Below are 18,747 nucleotides of genomic sequence, written 5' to 3' on the forward strand. Positions count from 1 at the left end.
TAATGTCCCGTTGCAACCTACAACAGCCCTCCACACTATCCACAACTCCAGCAAACTTTGTGTCATCAGCAAACTTACTAACCCAGCCTTCCACTTCCTCATCCAAGTCATTTATAAAAATCACAAAGAGCAGAGGTCCCAGAACAGATCCTTGTGGAACACCACTGGTCACCGAGCTCCATGCTGAATACTTTCCATCTACTACCACCCTCTGACTTCTATGGGCCAGCCAATTTTGTATCCAGACAGCCACCTTTCCCTGTATCCCATGCCTCCTTACTTTCTGAATGAGCCTACCATGGGGAACCTTATCAAACGCCTTGCTAAAATCCATATACACCACATCCACTGCTCTTCCTTCATCAATGTGTTTTGTCACATCTTCAAAGAATTCAATAAGGCTTGTGAGGCATGACCTGCCCCTCACAAAGCCATGCTCACTGTCTCTAATCAAACTATGCTTTTCCAAATAATCATAAATCCTGTCTCTCAGAATCCTCTCCAATAATTTGCCCACTACCGACGTAAGACTGACTGGTCTATAATTCCCAGGGTTATCCCTATTCCCTTTATTGAACAAGGGAATAACATTTGCCATCCTCCAATCATCCGGTACTACTCCAGTGGACAGTGAAGACGCAAAGATCATCGCCAAAGGCGCAGCAATCTCTTCCCTCGCTTCCTGTAATATCCTTGGGTATATCCCGTCTGGCCCCGGGGACTATCTATCCTCATATCATTCAAAATTTCCAGCACATCCTCCCTCTTAACCTCAACCTGTTCGAGCATATCAGCCTGTTCCACGCTGTCCTCACAAACGACCAGGTCCCTCTCACTAGTGAATACTGAAGCAAGGTATTCATTTAGGACCTCCCCTACCTCCTCCGACTCCAGGCACAAGTTCCCTCCACTATCCCTGATCGGCCCTACCCTCACTCTGGCCATCCTCTTGTTCCTCACATAAATGTAGAACGCCTTGGGATTTTCCTTAATCCTACCCGCCAAGACTTTTTCATGTCCCCTTCTAGCTCTCCTAAGTCCATTCCTTCCTGGCAACCTTGTAACCCTCTAGAGCCCTGTCTGATCCTTGCTTCCTCAACCTTAAGTAAGCTTCCTTCTTCCTCTTGACTAGCTGTTCCACATCTCTTGTCATCCAAGGTTCCTTCACCGTACCATCCCTTCCCTGCCTCATCGGGACAAACTTATCCAGCAGTCGCAGCAAGTGCTCCCTAAACAACCTCCACATTTCTGTCGTGCATTTCCCTGAGAACATCTGTTCCCAATTTAAGCTCCCCAGTTCCTGCCTAATAGCATTGTAATTCCCCCTCCCCCAATTAAATATTTTCCCATCCCGTCTGCTCATTATGATGAGCACTAGCTCACAGTGAGCATCAGTCAGCGGTCAGTAATCCCACTCCCCACCCCCACCCCCGCACTGAGCCACAGGCGCTGGATAAATGATCAGGCCGTGCCTTTCCTTCCATGTGTCGAGCTGATTTCTGCTTAACACATTAACAAGAGAGTAGATCTTGCAATGGTGTCAAACAGGCGACAGTGAGTTAGCAGGCCGATGACATCTCCTGATTATTATTCCCATTGTTGTCAATAGAAATATCCATTGGGAGAGAGGCTTCTGATTCGCTGTCACCTGCTGTATACCATTGGACCAAGAGAATATCTACTTCCAAACTTTCATTGTGTGTTATTAACCACCGTCAGTAATTTGGTAATATTAAGATAGCACATGGTGGGATTTTACCACAGCCTGTTAACCAGCACCCTGCCAGAGCAAATTAAGACGGACTTGATTATCTGTAGCCCCTATCCTGCCTTGGGACATCCCAAAGCACTTCCGAGCTGATGAAGGACTTTATTGAAGTTGTTGTAATGTCGGTAGCACCGCAGCCAATCTGGGCCCAGCAAGTTCCCACAAAGAGCAAGGAGAGAATGACTGATCATCTGGCTTTTGGTGATATTGATTGAAGGATTGATCGGCCGAGTCAAGGAGGAGAACTCCCTTTCTCCCTCAGTGCGGCACCAGCAGTGTCAGCCTGGATCATGTGCTCCAGTCTCTGGGGTGACGTTTGAAGTCGCAGCCTGCTGACTCAGAGGTGAGAATGCTACCCACTGAGGCACAGTTGACACGACAGGTTGAACCCTTGAGAAGTATTAAACAGGAAGGGAATGTGAAAAGTCACAACCAGACTTTGTATTTGAATCCACCCTCGCTCTGCCAAACGTTCTGTGGATGAAACACTGGGTGAGCAGATAATCCTACCAATGCATAAATCCAGGTTAAAAGGGTGAAAGCACGAGGACAGGTTATATAGTCTAGCCTTGTATTCCCTTGTGTGGAGAAGGTTAAGGGGTGATCAAATTGAAGTGTTTAAGATCAGCAAAGGATTTGCTGGAGTAGATACAGAGAAACGATTTCCTCTGGTAGGGGGAGTCCAGAACAAGGGGAAATAACCTTAAAATGAGAGCTCGGCCATTCAGGGGGGTGTTTCTGGTACAGAACAATTTGCGTTAACGCGACGTTGGCTACCTGCAGCTCGAAATGTATTTCATTAGGTTTGGTGCTGTCGAGGTGTTTGTGATGTGTTATATAATTGAAAGTTATTTATGGTTTTCATTCCTCCAAAAGGAGGGAAGTAATGTAACATCGCCACTCAGTGACTGGATGTGGCACTGCGGCTCCCTTTTTTTAAACAGAGGACTGCTCAATGGTTCTAAGAGTTAAAATACAAAGTAATAGTGTGTGGATTGGAACTTAACCATGCAAATGGTGTGTCTGTACCACAGTTTAAAATTAAACAATATGTTCTTAAACTGTCCCCTCCCCCTCCATCTCTGTTGGTGCGATCGAATGAGCATATATTCTCTGGAGTCTATGACAAGTGATCTCACTGAATTGTATAAAAGTCTTTGACGGATTGGCAGAGTAGATGCCGAGAAAATGTTTCCCTTGGCTGGAGTGTCTCGAAATAGGGGGCACAGTCTCATGATAAAGGGTCAATCATTTCGCACTGAGATGAGGAGAAATTTCTTCACAAATAAAGGGTTGTGAATCTTTGGAATGCCCACTTGAATATATTCTAGGCTGAGAATTGATAGAGTTTTGGACACTAAGGGCATCAAAGGGATAGTGGAGTGAAGGTAGATAATCTGCCATGATCTGGAGCAGGCTCGATGGGTCACATGGCCTACTCCAGCCCTTATTTCTTACATTCTTATCACCAGTCTGACGGGGTAGCAGGGTTGTTATTTTCATATTGTCATGCCCTTCCTTTGGAGGACTATGTGGAGAATTCCATGCCTGGGAACCATCTTTATACTAGTCGATAGAAAAAAGTATATTCTGCATCAGGGTTGTCCAACATACAGCCCGCAGGTCAGGATCTGACCCGCCAAAGTTTCCATCGGGCCCGTAGGTGTAAGTTGTGCTCGGGACGTTCCTCATCCTCGCCAGGGCTCCATGAATGGGGATGGGAAATTTCCCATTGTCTTCTTATTGCAGACCGACCTTTTTAAAATGATCATGCTGTCAGTTTCACAGCTGACAGCTCCTGAAGCAGGAACACGCTTCCCAACTTGGGGTTTTCCAACTTTTTTTAAAAGCCTGCCGGAAGACCCCAGATCTGTCCGAAGGTGGGAAGCGTGTTCCTGCTTCAGCAGCTGTCAGCTGTGAGACTGACAGCACAATTTTTTTTTAAACAAACTGACCAACCACAAAGCTGCTGTGCTGAGCGCTCTCACTCCCTGAAACTGTCAGAGAGATGGGGGGGTGGGGGGGGGGGGTCACAGAGAGAGGGGAGACAGAGAGAGTGAGAGAGGGGGACACACAGAGAGAAAGGGGGTTTGGGGGACACACAGAGTTGAGGATGACACGGAGAAGGGGAAACAACAGAAAGAAGGGGGAACACAGGGAGAGAAAGAGACAGAGAGAGATCAAGATCACTCCTGACAGATGGATATCTATCTGGAATACTCCGCATCACGACAAGTGTGCGGGCTGACATTGACTACTTGTGCAAGCAAAAAATGCCAGGTACCTCACTAAATCAGTGTCCAACATAGTGATGAGAAAGTAAGTCAATAAATTAATCTTCTCATTTAAAGCTTCTTCACAAAAATGCACATTTGTTGTTGTTTTGATTAATGGCAAGATAACTTTTTAATGCCTTTATCTTTCCGAAATTGTCTCACTGGCCCCACATGTAAGAAAAATTTGTAAAGTGCCCCCACCCCCACCCCCCAGGCAAAAAGGTTGGACACCCCTGTACTATATGGTTGGAGGGTTTTAGAGGCTCACAGTACTAGGGAGCAGTATAACTCCGGTATCCCATCAGCCTGTGGAAACGTCGTGTTTATTACGCCAGATCCATTTTTCTTTCAACTGACAGGGTGGCAGGGTTGGATGGGAGCAGAGCTCGGTGCCGATCCACACAGCTAGTTTCAATGTGAGGTACAGCAGGCAGTATAACTCAGGTCAGCCCTCCGCACATCACATTCTACAGACACCAGCCTGCAATGTTTGCAAGAAATAAAGGACATGCATTTATATAGCGCCTCTTTCACGAGCTCAGAACATCCCAAAGCGCTTTGCAGTATTCTTCCAAATACTGACCGTGAGATCTTTTATATCCATCCGAGAGGGCAGACGGGTTGAAAGTCTCAGGTGGGACCGCCGACAGTGCAGCACTCCTTCAGTACTGGATAGGGAGCGTCAGCCTAAACGTAACCAGAGCTAAAGGGTCCTGGATAATGCTGGAGGTTATGAAAATCTTCTCAAGGGCAATTTAGGGAAGGACAACAAATGCTGGCCTTGCCAGTGTTGCCCACATCCCATGAAAGCAGTTTTTTTTTTAAAAGCTGCGTCACTGCTCCCAAAATGTGACAGGTTGTCTTTGAGTGGGAGGTTTGAGTTCTTGTTGGGTTTTGTCTAACGCGAACTGTTTTGCTGTGTTGGTTTTTCTTTTTGGTTCATTTGCTCCCCGAGGTAAGGGCTGTCAGTGCTGGAGACTGGAACCTCTCCCCAGTTTTTTCTCACGGTGTCAGCGTCAAGCCAACCCAGGTCAGATACACATGAATTTGAGTCATGCCCTTCTCTCCTCACCACCCCTATGGTCTGCCCCACAAACGTGTCTCAATTCTACACCCAGAGGAAAATCAACCTCGCTCCCCCAACTTTCACCCCATATTCTGTCCTAGGAATGTACCTCAATCCCACTCCCAGAACAAATCCCCCTACCAGAATCCATCAGTGTGATGTTTTCATATCCCACACCTATTTCCCCTTCCTCCCCTTCCCCCGCACCCCCCCCCCCCTACCCCCTGGCAACAACTCTCTCTGTGTAACATTGAGTCAATCACAGGCCAGTCACAGCTACAGACCCACTGGGAACCCGAGCATTGCTGGGGCTCGACCCTTTTCAATTGGGATCTTTACAGGCAATGGAGAGCTGGATATGATGGTGTGGGAGGGGTGAGGTGGGGCAGAATCAGGGGACGATCGAGATATTCCTCACGGGGTTTGGAGGGGGGAATGTCCTCTGCTCACTCCTGCCCTCCGACCCCATCCCGCTTCATGGGGCAGGATACTTTAACACCATTGGCAGGGCTTGCAGGTGGGAGAGGGGAGTCCAGCAGCATGGTGTGAATGAAGTAGCAGAAAGTTACGATCGATAGGATGGGGGAGGCAAATTGATGGCCCTGAGATCAAACCAACTCCAGTTGAGGTGTTTAAGATTTAAATGCCTCCCAAACTCCGCAGATCACAGTTACTTTACACACGAGGGTTCTCAAGTATTCCACATGCCCACAACTATCCAGTGCTGTTATGATTCAAGTGATTCATTGTAGGATGTATCCACCTCGTTTAGAGGTCATAACAACATGCCCTGTCACAGACATGGTCAACCACTGCTGGCGGAACAGTCGGTGACTAGTGGAAGAGCTCCCAGAGGGGGAAAGGACAGTGTCTGACCCACTGCCCCACCCAGTCCCAGAAGGGGAAAGGACAGTGTCTGACCCACTGCCCCACCCAGTCCCAGAGGGGGAAAGGACTGTGTCTGACCCACTGCCCCACCCAGTCCCAGAGGGGGAAAGAACTGTGTCTGACCCACTGCCCCACCCAGTCCCAGAGGGGGAGAGAACAGTGTCTGACCCGCTGCCCCACCCAGTCCCAGAGGGGGAAAGGACTGTGTCTGACCCACTGCCCCACCCAGTCCCAGAGGGGGAAAGGACTGTGTCTGACCCGCTGCCCCACCCAGTCCCAGAGGGGGAGAGAACAGTGTCTGACCCGCTGCCCCACCCGGTCACAGAGGGGGAGAGGACTGTGTCTGACCCGCTGCCCCACCCGGTCACAGGGGGGGAAAGGACAGTGTCTGATCCACTGCCCCACCCAGTCCCAGAGGGGGAAAGGACAGTGTCTGACCCGCTGCCCCACCCGGTCACAGAGGGGGAAAGGACAGTGTCTGACCCACTGCCCCACCCAGTCCCAGAGGGGGAAAGGACAGTGTCTGACCCACTGCCCCACCCAGTCCCAGAGGGGGAGAGGACAGTTTCTGACCCAAATGTCATATTCAAATGGTGTTTGTTTTGTGACTGACATCAATTTCTCCTCTGCCTGTAGAAACCCTCCTCTCCTTTCTTTCCCCCTGTACAGTCCACAACACTGAATGCTGATCAGTCTGTTTAGAGAGCTGAACTGTTACCCTGAATCTAACCTTGCTTCACTATAATACTCTCCCACAGCACCTGGAGCCCTGGAAACTCTACGCCACGGTTAGTGTGCTGCTCGCCATTGATGTCCTCACACTGGCAATCTGGCAGATCGTCGACCCGCTTCACCGCACCATTGAGGTGAGGAACTGACCTTTCAAATAGCTTGTCTTTCCTGTTGTCTCCCTTCTTTTATCAAAATCACTCCTGATTTTGAACACCTCGATCAAATCTCCCCTTAACCTGCACTACTCTAAGGAGAGCAACACCAACTTCTCCACACTCTCCACACTCACCTAAGTCCCTCACTCATCCTGGTAACATTTTAGTAAATCTCATCTGCTCCCTCTCCTATGTGACCACTTGCCTTTAAGAGACAGTTTCAGTTTAACCCGTACGGCTTCCTCCCTGTGAAAAGGGAAAGCTGCAATGAGATCAACGAATGATGCTGCAAATGTACTGACCCTGCAAACTAGTTCCAAAATAGGGAGAGGGCAGCAGGGCCCGAGTGGGGGAGAGGGCAGCAGGGCCCGAGAGTAGGAGAGGGGAGCAGGTGCCGAGAGGGGAGCAGGTCCCGAGAGGGGGAGAGGGGAGCAGGGCCCGAGAGGGGAGCAGGGCCCGAGAGGGGAGCAGGGCCCGAGAACGGGAGCGGGGAGCAGGGCCCGAGAGGGGGAGAGGGGAGCAGGGCCCGAGTGGGGGAGAGTGGAGCAGGGCCCGAGAGGGGAAGAGTGGAGCAGGGCCCCAGAGGGGGAGAGTGGAGCAGGGCCCGAGACGGGGAGAGTGGAGCAGGGCCCGAGAGGGGGAGAGTGGAGCAGGGCCCGAGAGGGGGAGAGGGGAGCACGGCCCGAGAGGGGGAGAGGGGAGCAGGGCCCGAGAGGGGGAGCGGGGTGCAGGGCCCGAGTGGGGGAGAGGGGAGCAGGGCCCGAGAGGGGAAGAGGGGAGCAGGGCCCGAGAGGGGGAGAGGGGAGCAGGGCCCGAGAGGGGGAGAGTGGAGCAGGGCCCGAGAGGGGGAGAGTGGAGCAGGGCCCGAGAGGGGGAGAGTGGAGCAGGGCCCGAGAGGGGGAGAGTGGAGCAGGGCCCGAGAGGGGGAGAGTGGAGCAGGGCCCGAGAGGGGGAGAGTGGAGGAAGGCCCGAGAGGGGGAGAGTGGAGGAAGGCCCGAGTGGGGGAGAGGGGAGCAGGGCCCGAGAGGGGGAGAGGGGAGCACGGCCCGAGAGGGGGAGCGGGGTGCAGGGCCCGAGTGGGGGAGAGGGGAGCAGGGCCCGAGAGGGGGAGAGGGGAGCAGGGCCCGAGAGGGGGAGAGGGGAGCAGGGCCCGAGAGGGCGAGAGTGGAGCAGGGCCCGAGAGGGGGAGAGTGGAGGAAGGCCCGAGAGGGGGAGAGTGGAGGAAGGCCCGAGTGGGGGAGAGGGGAGCAGGGCCCGAGTGGGGGAGAGGGGAGCAGGGCCCGAGAGGGGGAGAGGGGAGCAGGGCCCGAGAGGGGGAGAGGGGAGCAGGGCCCGAGATGGGGGAGAGGGAAGCAGGGCCCGAGAGGGGGAGAGGGGAGCAGGGCCCAAGACGGGAGCAGGGCCCGAGGGGGGGAGAAGGAAACGAGAGCCTCACGGTGAAATTGAACCAGGTCCTGTCGGGGGAGGGCCAAGGTGTCTGAAAAAGGAGAGTGTGTTTGAGGGAGAACAACATTTACCCGGCAATGTAAATGATATTGTGAGGGAGGGACAGAAGCTTTGTGTTGAAATTAAAGAGCAGACTGTGAAGAGAGAGAAAGACTGTAATGTTTCTAATCTGCTCTGTCACCAGGAGTTCTCCAAAGAGGCCCCAGCGGGGGACCAGGGTGTCCTGATCCTGCCACAGCTGGAGCACTGCAGCTCGAACAAGATGAACACCTGGCTCGGTAGGTTCGCCCACCACCCCCCGACTCCCTCACCTCACAGAGTCTGACACCCTACCGTGGGTGACTGTGAATTACCATCACTTGCACATTACACATTGATACGACATGGCATGGCTCCCTTATTGGGCAAGTAGATTAGCTTAGAGTGGCACAGTGTGATCCCATGACTGTGCCAAGTCAGCTGGTATCAGTTGGGTGTGGGAGATGAAGCAATGGCTACGATTAGGCTTAACTTCCCTGAGTTCTGGTGAGCGGTGGGTGGAAGGAAGCGGACAGCCTCCCAGGGGAGGGTCAGCGAATTCGAGAGCAGCGGAGAGGAGGGAAAAAAGACAGGTGTAGAAAAAGCTCCTGCTCGAGTGGTCATTATTTAGCCTGCGGACACAGGGCCATTAGGAATGTCCAGCAACTGACACTTTACCAATTCCCAGGGGTTGGACACCCAGACTTCTCAAAATTCTCCAACACTATGGAGTTTTCCTCAGCCAGTGTCTGTTACTGTTGTAGACGAATTGATTGAGATTGATTGCTGTGATAGGTCAACAACTCCAGTGCTTTTTTTTGCTTATACATGGGATGTGGGCGTCGCTGGCCAGGCCAGCATTTACTACCCATCCCTAATTGCCCTTGAGAAGGTGGTGGTGAGCTGCCTTCTTGAACAACTGCAGTCCATTTGAGGTAGGTATACCCACAGTGCTGTTAGGAAGGGAGTTCCAGGATTTTGACCCAGCCACAGTGAAGGAACGACGAGATAGTTCCAAGTCAGAATGGTGTGTGACTTGGAGGGGAACTTGCAGGTGGTGGTGTTCCCATGCATTTGCTGCCATTGTCATTCTAGTTGGCAGAGGTCGAGGGTTTGGAAGGTGCTGTCTAAGGAGCCTTGGTGAGTTGCTGCAGTGCATCTTGTAGATGGTACACACTGCTGCCACTGTGCGTCAGTGGTGGAGGGAGTGAATGTTTGTAGATGGGGTGCCAATCAAGTGGGCTGCTTTGTCCTGGATGGTGTCGAGCTTCTTGATTGTTGTTGGAGCTGCACCTATCCAGGCAAGTGGAGAGTATTCTATCACACTCCTGACTTGTGCCTTGTAGATGGTGGACAGGCTTTGGGGAGTCAGGAGGTGAGTTACTCACCGCAGGATTCCTAGCCTCTGACCTGCTCTTGTAGCCACGGTATTTATATGGCTACTCCAGGAGGAGTCGTGAATGGTGCTGAACATTGTGCAATCATCAGCGAACATCCCCACTTCCGACCTTATGATTGAAGGAAGGTCATTGATGAAGGAGCTGAAGATGGTTGGGCCCAGGACACTACCCTGAGAAACTCCTGCAGTGATGTCTTGGAGCTCAGATGATTGACTTCCAACAACTACAACCATCTTCCTTTAGGTATGACTCCAATCAGCAGAGAGTGTGGTAGAAGGGGAACTCGATGGACCTTAATCTTTCTCCATCTGCCTGTTCCTCTGTTTAAACAGCAGACAGAATAGGGCCATGTGCTGGTCACTGTTACTCTCGCCGACAGTAATTCAGGTCGTAGTGTTGGTCTCTGTGCAGGGAGAAGTATCTCAATCAGGAGATAAAGAGTTTTCTTTATGAACCTGTTTGAGGCAGCACACAAACCAGTTCACATTGACACACCCGACTCCTCTCCTTAATATTCCTTTTGTTTTTTTTTCCCCTCCAGGAATTGTTTATGGATATAAGGGCCTGTTGCTCCTTCTGGGGATATTCCTGGCCTATGAGACAAAGAGCGTTTCCACGGAGAAGATCAATGACCACCGAGCTGTGGGGATGGCCATTTACAATGTAGCTGTAAGCAGTGTGGAAATCCTCCATACTCTCCTTTCCTATTTCACTTCTGTTCTCAGGTCCTAACACTGGAATTTCATCACTAAACCTCCCTGACTTTCTTTCACTCTCTCCTTGTTTAAGATGCAGCCTAAAAACTAACCTCTTTGACCAAGCTTTTGGTCACCTGTGTGAATATCTCCTTATGGGAGGGTTGGGGGTGAAGCAGATGGATTTCTGGCCATGAGCGAAATGTCAGCAGTGAGAATTGTTCCAGTATACAGCCCTGTCTGAGATCTGGTGTAATGGTTATGTGACTGGATTAATAACCCAAAAGCCTAAACAACCAATCTGAAGATGTGAGTTCAAATCCCATGACAGAGAATTTAAGTTCAGTTAATTAAATCAATCTGGAATAAAGAGCTCTTATCAGTGATAATAACCATGAAGCTGCTGGATTGTTATAAAATACATCTTGTCAGCTAATGTCTTTCAGTGAAGGAAATCTGCTTTCTTTATTCACTCCCGGGTATCCATTATTCTATATATAAACCATCCGAACCCCTCGATTAGATTCCAGTCTGTAACTCACTCCCGGGTATCCATTATTCTATATATAAACCATCCGAACTCCTCGATTAGATTCCAGTCTGTAATTCACTCCCGGGTATCCATTATTCTATATATAAACCATCCGAACACCTCGATTAGATTCCAGTCTGTAATTCACTCCCGGGTATCCATTATTCTATATATAAACCATCCGAACTCCTCGATTAGATTCCAGTCTGTAATTCACTCCCGGGTATCCATTATTCTATATATAAACCATCCGAACTCCTCGATTAGATTCCAGTCTGTAACTCACTCCCGGGTATCCATTATTCTATATATAAACCATCTGAATCCCTCGATTAGATTCCAGTCTGTAATTCACTCCCAGGTATCCATTATTCTATATATAAACCATCTGAATCCCTCGATTAGATTCCAGTCTGTAACTCACTCCCAGGTATCCATTATTCTATATATAAACCATCCTAACCCCTCGATTAGATTCCAGTCTGTAATTCACTCCCGGGTATCCATTATTCTATATATAAACCATCCTAACCCCTCGATTAGATTCCAGTCTGTAACTCACTCCCGGGTATCCATTATTCTATATATAAACCATCCGAACTCCTCGATTAGATTCCAGTCTGTAACTCACTCCTGGGTATCCATTATTCTATATATAAACCATCCGAACCCCTCGATTAGATTCCAGTCTGTAACTCACTCCCGGGTATCCATTATTCTATATATAAACCATCTGAACAATTAAATTATTGCATGAACGATCTGCCTTGGCAACCTACCTTCCACCAAGCAAGAAGTACTGTCTGCACTTGCTCCAGGTCCACAGGGAAGCAGCCTGCCCAAGAATGTTACCTCCCTTCTGTTGCAAAGGCAGCTGCTGTACAACTTGACCACAGGCTTATGTCACGTCAGGACAAGACGTCCCTGAACTTTGAAGTTTCTGGCTCATTTTGGAAGCCGTCCTTCAATCACAAGCGTCTCACCCACTGATCCAGGTGAAAGGTCACGCCTATTGACATGGACGGTTCCTTCAGTCCCTGCGGAACATGATACTACTGCCCGGTCTGGTCACACCGCTGCCTTCACACAGTATCGGATGGCCAATGATATCAGCCCCTGGGTAGTCTGGGTGAGGAGTCCCACTCCCGCTTTCCCGTTACCGCCCCTTGTCCCTCTTTGCCCATGTACCCCGCATCACCCGCTGCCAACTCAATGACTTTAATTGTCTCCCCCTCCCCCCCCACCACCGAGCTGGCCAGAGCTGAGCCAAACTGACTGTTGTGATCTGCGGTAAGAGGGATGTGAGTTGCAGTGGTGTCCAATGGCCAATTCTGCTGGGTGGTTCTTCTCTGTGTTCTGCAGAGGGAACAAGTGCTTGAATGTCCCTTTGAAAGCACCTCATGTATCAGAGCCTGCAATACAATTAATAGTGGGGAGGGGGATAGTGAAATTGGACATGGGCGGGGTCGTGACACGAGTGGAATCAAATCAGTGCCCTGACATACAGCCGGTCCCATCCTCATTTCCATGGGCATCAATAGAATTAAATATCAGCTGTGTGTTATAACAGGTGACAAAAATAATTTATAGAATCACAGAATCACACAGCACAGAATGAGGCCATTTGGCCCAACTGAAAGTTATTGTTTCACCCCCCCCCCCACCCCAAAGCCCCCATGTGTTATCATCATGTAGTTGATGTTTGTGTTGGAATAAGTGGGATGGGGCTGGAGGATGTTGAAGGATTTGGATCAGGTGTAAGAACAGTTCTGATTTTGAACAGAGCCCTGCTTCACCTTTCCCTATTCCCTCCATTTTCCCTATTTCCAAAGAGATCTCCAGCCAGGGTTTTGATTTCCAAGCCTTTCTCCAGCTTGTGTGTGTTCCTGTGTATTCCCTGCCACACTGCAGCATCAATCTGATTCTCGTTATGTTTGAGCGCTGTCCGTTTAAGTTTCGGGTGATTTTCCAGCTCCCTCTCTGGTCAGCTCCTGGTTTCAGGTACAAGCCAAGTGTTTACATGAATTATTCCAACCTCAGCAGAAATTAGGCCTTTGATTGCATCCTGAAAATGTCGGGAATTCTCAGCGTTCCAATACCAGCCCTTCTCCAGAGACTTGAGTACGAAATCCGGGCTGGCACCCCCAGTGCAGTACTGCAGGAGTGATGCACTGTCGAAGGTGCCATCTTTCAGATGAGACATTAAACCGGGGCCCACATCTTTCCTCTGGGGTGGACGTATAAGATCCCAAAAGCATTATTTCAAAGAGCAGAGGGGAGTTCTCCCCCAGTGTCCTGGGACAATACTTGTCCTTCAACCAACATCACTTCAAATAAGATGATCTGGTCAGGATCACGTTACTGTTTGTGGGATCTTGCTCTGTAAGAATTAGCCATCGTGTTCCCTGCATTATAATGGTGATTACACTTTAAAACTACTTCATTACTTCATTGGCTATGAGATGCCCTGAGGTGATGAAAGTCGCTATAGAAATGCAAGTCTTTCTTTCTCAGTATGAGCTGCTCTTTGATTTCACTGTGATGTGGGTTTATTTTCTGACTCCAGTCTCTCTCTTTCTCTTTCCCTGCTCCAGGTACTTTGTATGATCACTGCCCCAGTGACCATGATCGTCAGCAGTCAGCAGGATGCTGCCTTTGCCTTCGCCTCCCTCGCTGTCGTGTTCTCCGTCTACATCACCCTGGTGGTTCTCTTTGTCCCAAAGGTTTGTGACTCCCCACCCTTTACTGATGAACATAAAGCATGAGTGTTGGACAAACCGTGTGTCCCCTGGTCCTTGAGCTCAAAATAAAACACAACCAAGAATTTAAAAACAGAGCGTAGGTGTTTAAGATAGTTACTGGTGGAAACTCGGGTTGTATCCCTGGAATTTAAAAGGTGAAGCAATCATTTGATCAAAGTTTTCAAGATATTAAGAGGAAGAGATAGTGTGCATTGGGGAGAGACTATTTCTGCTGGTTGGAGAGTCTGGGACGAGGGGGCATAGAGTAAAAATGATGCACTCACTGTTGTTCTGTATTTAAGGAAGGATCAGAAGGAACAAGATGCCATTGTTTACAGACTGTGCACAGACTGAGGTGATAACTTGCCCGGTGGGAATGCCACAGGATTGGGTGGAATCCTGGTTTCACAACCTGTTCCATATTACACCAATTGACTTTAAAATCAGGCCTGGGGGATGAGGTTGGGGGAGGGGGTGTAAAACCAGCATTGCACCCAATCCTGCCCATTTCCCAATGAGAGTGTTAGAAAGAAGAACTTTCATTTCTACAGTGATTTTCACAATCTCACCAAGTCCCAAAGGGCTTTACAGCCATTGACCTTCTTTAGAAGTGTAGTCACTATTGTAATGTGGGAAACACAGCAACCAATCGGTGCACAGCAAGATCCCACAAACAGCACCTGTTCTTCAAAACCGTCCCACGGGATTCTTTACATACATTGGAGAGGGAAGAAGGCACTTCCATTTATTGTCTCATCTGAAAGACGGCACCTCCAGCACTGCAGCACTCTCTCAGTACTGCACTGGGAGTGTCAGCCAAGGAGTGGGATTCAAACCCACAACCTTCTCACTCAGTGCCGGGAATGCTCCCCCCCTGAGCCATGGCTGATACTGCCAGGGGATTATGTAAGCACAGGCTCTTTCTTTCGTGCTGTCACATTTGATCGTGGTTTAGTGGTAATGTCACTGAACTCCTAATCCAGAGGCCCAGGCTAATTCTGTGGGGACACAGGTTCAAATCCCACCACAGCAGCTGGTGGAATTTAAATTAAATTAATTAAAAAACTGGAATTGAAAGCTACTCTCAGTAATGGTGCCATGAAACTATCATCGATTGTCATGAAAAGCAATCTGGTTCACTAATGGCCTTTCGGGAAGGAAATCTGCCGTCCTTACTTGATCTGGCCTGCATGTGACTCCAGACTCCGAGCAATGGGGTTGACTTATCTGCCCTCTGAAATGGCCTAACAAGCCACTCAGTTGTCAACGACAAGTATGGATGGGCAACAAATGCTGGCCTTGCCAGTGTCGCCCACATCCCATGAAAGAATAAAAAAATACATTTGAGCAGTGGGCTGACGACTGAGAAATGGTCACTAAGATGTGCGCCCGTATCTCTGTGACAGATGCGGAGGTTAATAACACGAGGAGAATGGCAATCCGAGCAGCAGGACACCATGAAGACAGGTTCCTCCACCAACAACAACGATGAGGAAAAATCACGGCAACTGGAAAAGGAGAACAGAGAGCTGGAGAAGATTATTGCTGAGGTTTGTCCAACATGTCTGAGGTGGGGACTCAAAGAGCATCATCATTCCCAGAAACATTAGGAACGGGAGTAGGGAATTGCAGCCTGTTCCCACATTCAGTTAGATCATGGCCAATCTGTATCTTAACCCCATCTACCTGCCTTAGTTCTGTTTCCCTTAATACTCTCACCTCACAAATATCGGTCAGATTTGAAATTTACAATCAACAGATTTTTGGGGTCTGAGAGTTCCAGATTTCTATTATTCAAATGGATGGAATTAAGATCCAAATCAGCCCTAATCTAATAACATGATGAAACATGTTCGAGTGCCTGATTGGCCCACTCCAGTTCATATATCCAACCTCCACAGTCAGAAGGACAATTCCAACCTGCATTACATTCTCCCTTCCATCAGTTCCTTTAAAAGGCTGGAAATGGACCTATTATTCACAGGCCTGCTCAAGGGTGGAGCCAGTTATCTCCCTCTTGTCACACTCCTGCCTCAAGTAAACAAACAGTCCTAATGTCCTGACCAATCTGAACCCCCTTCATTCATCGCCCTTTCTCTTTAATAAGTTTGTGGTGGTGTGGAAGTGAGCAGAAAGGCATGGCACTATGCTTAATGGGAAATATAGCCAAGTTAGGAATAGTAGCTTTGCTGAGCTTTGATTTTAAGTGGCAGAAACCACAATGAAATAGTTAAAAGTAAAGGCAGAGCGTGTGAGACTGCAAAGACTAGCCGACACTGGTAATTGCAAAGACATCTGTTCTTTATGACCTGAGTGTGTGACTCCCTGTGGTTTGAAGTAGATGGACTCATATGAATCAAATGATGTCCATCCCTGTGTGAGTGACAAGGAGTGCTCGGCCCCTCTTATCTTCGTGAACTGCCACTACTTGATGTTGCTGCAGACTGCACGAAACACTCAGGAATGTACACCTAATAGAGATAGCAGGATGCGCCGCAATTACTTGTCACAGGGTAGAGACAGACTCATGATCCATGTAGGGAGTGAGACCAGCATGGTTATTGATGATTCCTATGCTCTTGTTAATTAGCTTGCTTATCCGTTTTGTTTTATCTTGCTGGTACAAAACAATATTTTATTAGTAACAAGTATGTATTGAGAATGGAGTGTATTGTAACCTCAGTAACAGATGTACTGCATGTCACCACGTGGGTGAAGTTGAATTGTATCGCACTGATTGGTTAAACAAGGAGGTGTAGCATGAATCTTAATGTATAAACAGTAGTACCTGTATCACAAACTTCACTTACTCTGGGGGGGGACCCGACAGACTCTGGTGGAGTCAGTGCCGCTGTTCTCAGAGTAAGTCCGCTGGCGACTGCGCAAATAAAGTAATTGATTTTACCTACACATCCGACTCGGTATATTTACTGAACCAGACTGAAGGCAAAAAGAACTCAGATTAACAGTGGGAGGGATCTGAAAGGGTAGTTGTTTGGAATTGAACAGAGGCTTTGCAGGGCAATTTTAACCTAGCCCACCTGTCGGGAATCTGACAGGATGGGGTGCAAAGCTTAATTTACACCCCCTGCCTGATTTTCTGTCCATTGAAATCGATGGATAACTTTGTTTGTGGAGTTTTTGCCAGAGTTGCAACAGTGAAGTGGGAGGACCTCTGAGTATATGCACCCTGACGTTCACCCAAGTGTTCACTATTGACATTAAAAGTTCTGATCTGAATGATCACAGCATTTGTGCGGCCCATTACCGAGGTGGCAGAAGTAACTTCATCAATATTAGACCGATATTTTCACCAAGGTAAATGATCGTGTGAAATTTTATCTCAGTAACACAGAGAAAACATTAAAAGAAACATCTGATTGGGTTTGTTGGTTACTTCCTGTCCCAGGATGAATGATACTGAGACCTCACACCCTCATGTTTAGGGATAGGGATGATTCTGGAGTGGGAGATTCCCAGTGGGGTGGGCAGGTTAAGGGGTAGAAATTGCTCTTAGGTGGTAGCACCTAACGGGCGGTATCGCGTGTGCCAACTGTTGGACGACCTGCCCGATATTCCATTCCATTGCCTTTAATAGAACTAATTATTGGGCAGGGCATATAACGGGCATCCGATATCATTCTGCCCCTTTAGTGCCATCGTCCAAGAGAAATTTCTACACTGTGGTTTAATGGCTGGAGAATCACAGCGCCCACTATTTCATGAAGTCACCCAATCTGTAGGAATAGGTCTCTGTGTGCTGTAACCAACCCCCGATCTGGCTCTCACTGCTTGTTCTGTTTTACCTCCTGACTGCTTGCACCCACAGAAAGAAGAGCGTATCTCCGAGCTCCGCCAGCAGCTCTACAAGAGACAGCAGCTGCGGTCCCGGAGACGTCCCTCCAACGCCACCAAGGAGAACTTCACGGACAACCACTACAGCAACTCCTCCTCGGGGACTGTCTCCTCTCTTTACCAGCCCAACCTGCCCCTGGTGAAGTGCCTGGTCTCAGCCGAGCAGACTGACAAGCAGGGCAGGAACAACTGCGACGGCAGCAGGGTCCACCTGCTCTACAAATGACGGTTAAAAAGGGTCAGAGGTCGGCCAAAGCAGGGGCTCAGGTAACCGCGGTCCTCTTGGTCAATGACTTCAATCCTTCAACTGGGCGAACACAGGGAGAGCACAGGGCCCAGGAAAAGCCTCTGCAATCCGTCTGAAGAATGAATAAACCTCACTATTGTCCACTCCCTCAGAACTGGAGCAGGAATGTCAGCCAAACTCCCAAGCCGACTGCTTGGACATGTGGTGGCCATAAAAACACAATCTTGTTTTGAGTTCCAAGTGTTGATTTATTCAGATAGTAACACTGCAGGATTCCCTCTGGTGGATATTTTAGTGAGATGGTAAGCGTGTTCCTTTAAAATGCTTTCACATTTTATTTAAATTGGCAACAGGGAGAATCTTTCCCGATGTTTCTGATGTAACTGACACAGCAACCGTGAAGAATCCTTCCCCATATTTACAATGTAACTGACCCACAGCAGCCAGGAAAATATTTCCCCATGTCCACCATCGAATAAACCCACATTAACCAGACTAAACCTTCCCTCCCACCCACAGTTATTGAGATTCTTGTCCCCACCCACGTCAACCAGCAAAGATTTAATTTTCGAGGTGATTCCCCAGAAACCACTGAGTAAATAAATCATGTTGTGGACAAGGCAAGTTTTTGAAGGTTTAAAATCTCTCGCCCCAGTTTCAAGGGCAATTGTTCCAACTGGATTTCACCTGGGAATGTTGAGGGGGTGGATTACATTGCACTGTCGTGACATGATTACTGAGCCACAGAAGGTACTTTTTAATCTATATTTTAGTCATTATTTGTAATAGCCTTCAAAACCGATTGTATTTAGGATTTCACTCGGACCAGAGGAAATCATGAAGGAGTTTATGATAGACTACACTGAGACAATCCTCACCCCCTTATTAATATATTGTTGTCTTGGTCACCTTACAATAATTTGAGTGT

At 48.7% G+C, this 18,747-nt stretch overlaps 1 protein-coding gene across 1 annotated transcript in view; it reads left to right on the top strand.

Moving 5' to 3' along the window:
- gabbr1b (gamma-aminobutyric acid (GABA) B receptor, 1b) overlaps nt 1–17,811 on the top strand; it is a 586,011-nt gene extending 568,200 nt beyond the window's left edge. Inside the window, 7 exon segments of the mRNA XM_068009633.1 lie at nt 6,757–6,864; nt 8,516–8,609; nt 10,291–10,418; nt 13,571–13,699; nt 15,124–15,267; nt 17,547–17,615; nt 17,617–17,811. Of these exon segments, the coding sequence (XP_067865734.1) occupies nt 6,757–6,864; nt 8,516–8,609; nt 10,291–10,418; nt 13,571–13,699; nt 15,124–15,267; nt 17,547–17,615; nt 17,617–17,715 (771 nt within the window). The 3' untranslated portion in view covers nt 17,716–17,811.
- Nucleotides 17,812–18,747: the final 936 nt, after the last annotated feature.

The sequence above is a fragment of the Heterodontus francisci genome, chromosome 29 (assembly GCF_036365525.1).
Source record: "Heterodontus francisci isolate sHetFra1 chromosome 29, sHetFra1.hap1, whole genome shotgun sequence".
Classification (NCBI taxonomy): domain Eukaryota; kingdom Metazoa; phylum Chordata; class Chondrichthyes; order Heterodontiformes; family Heterodontidae; genus Heterodontus; species Heterodontus francisci.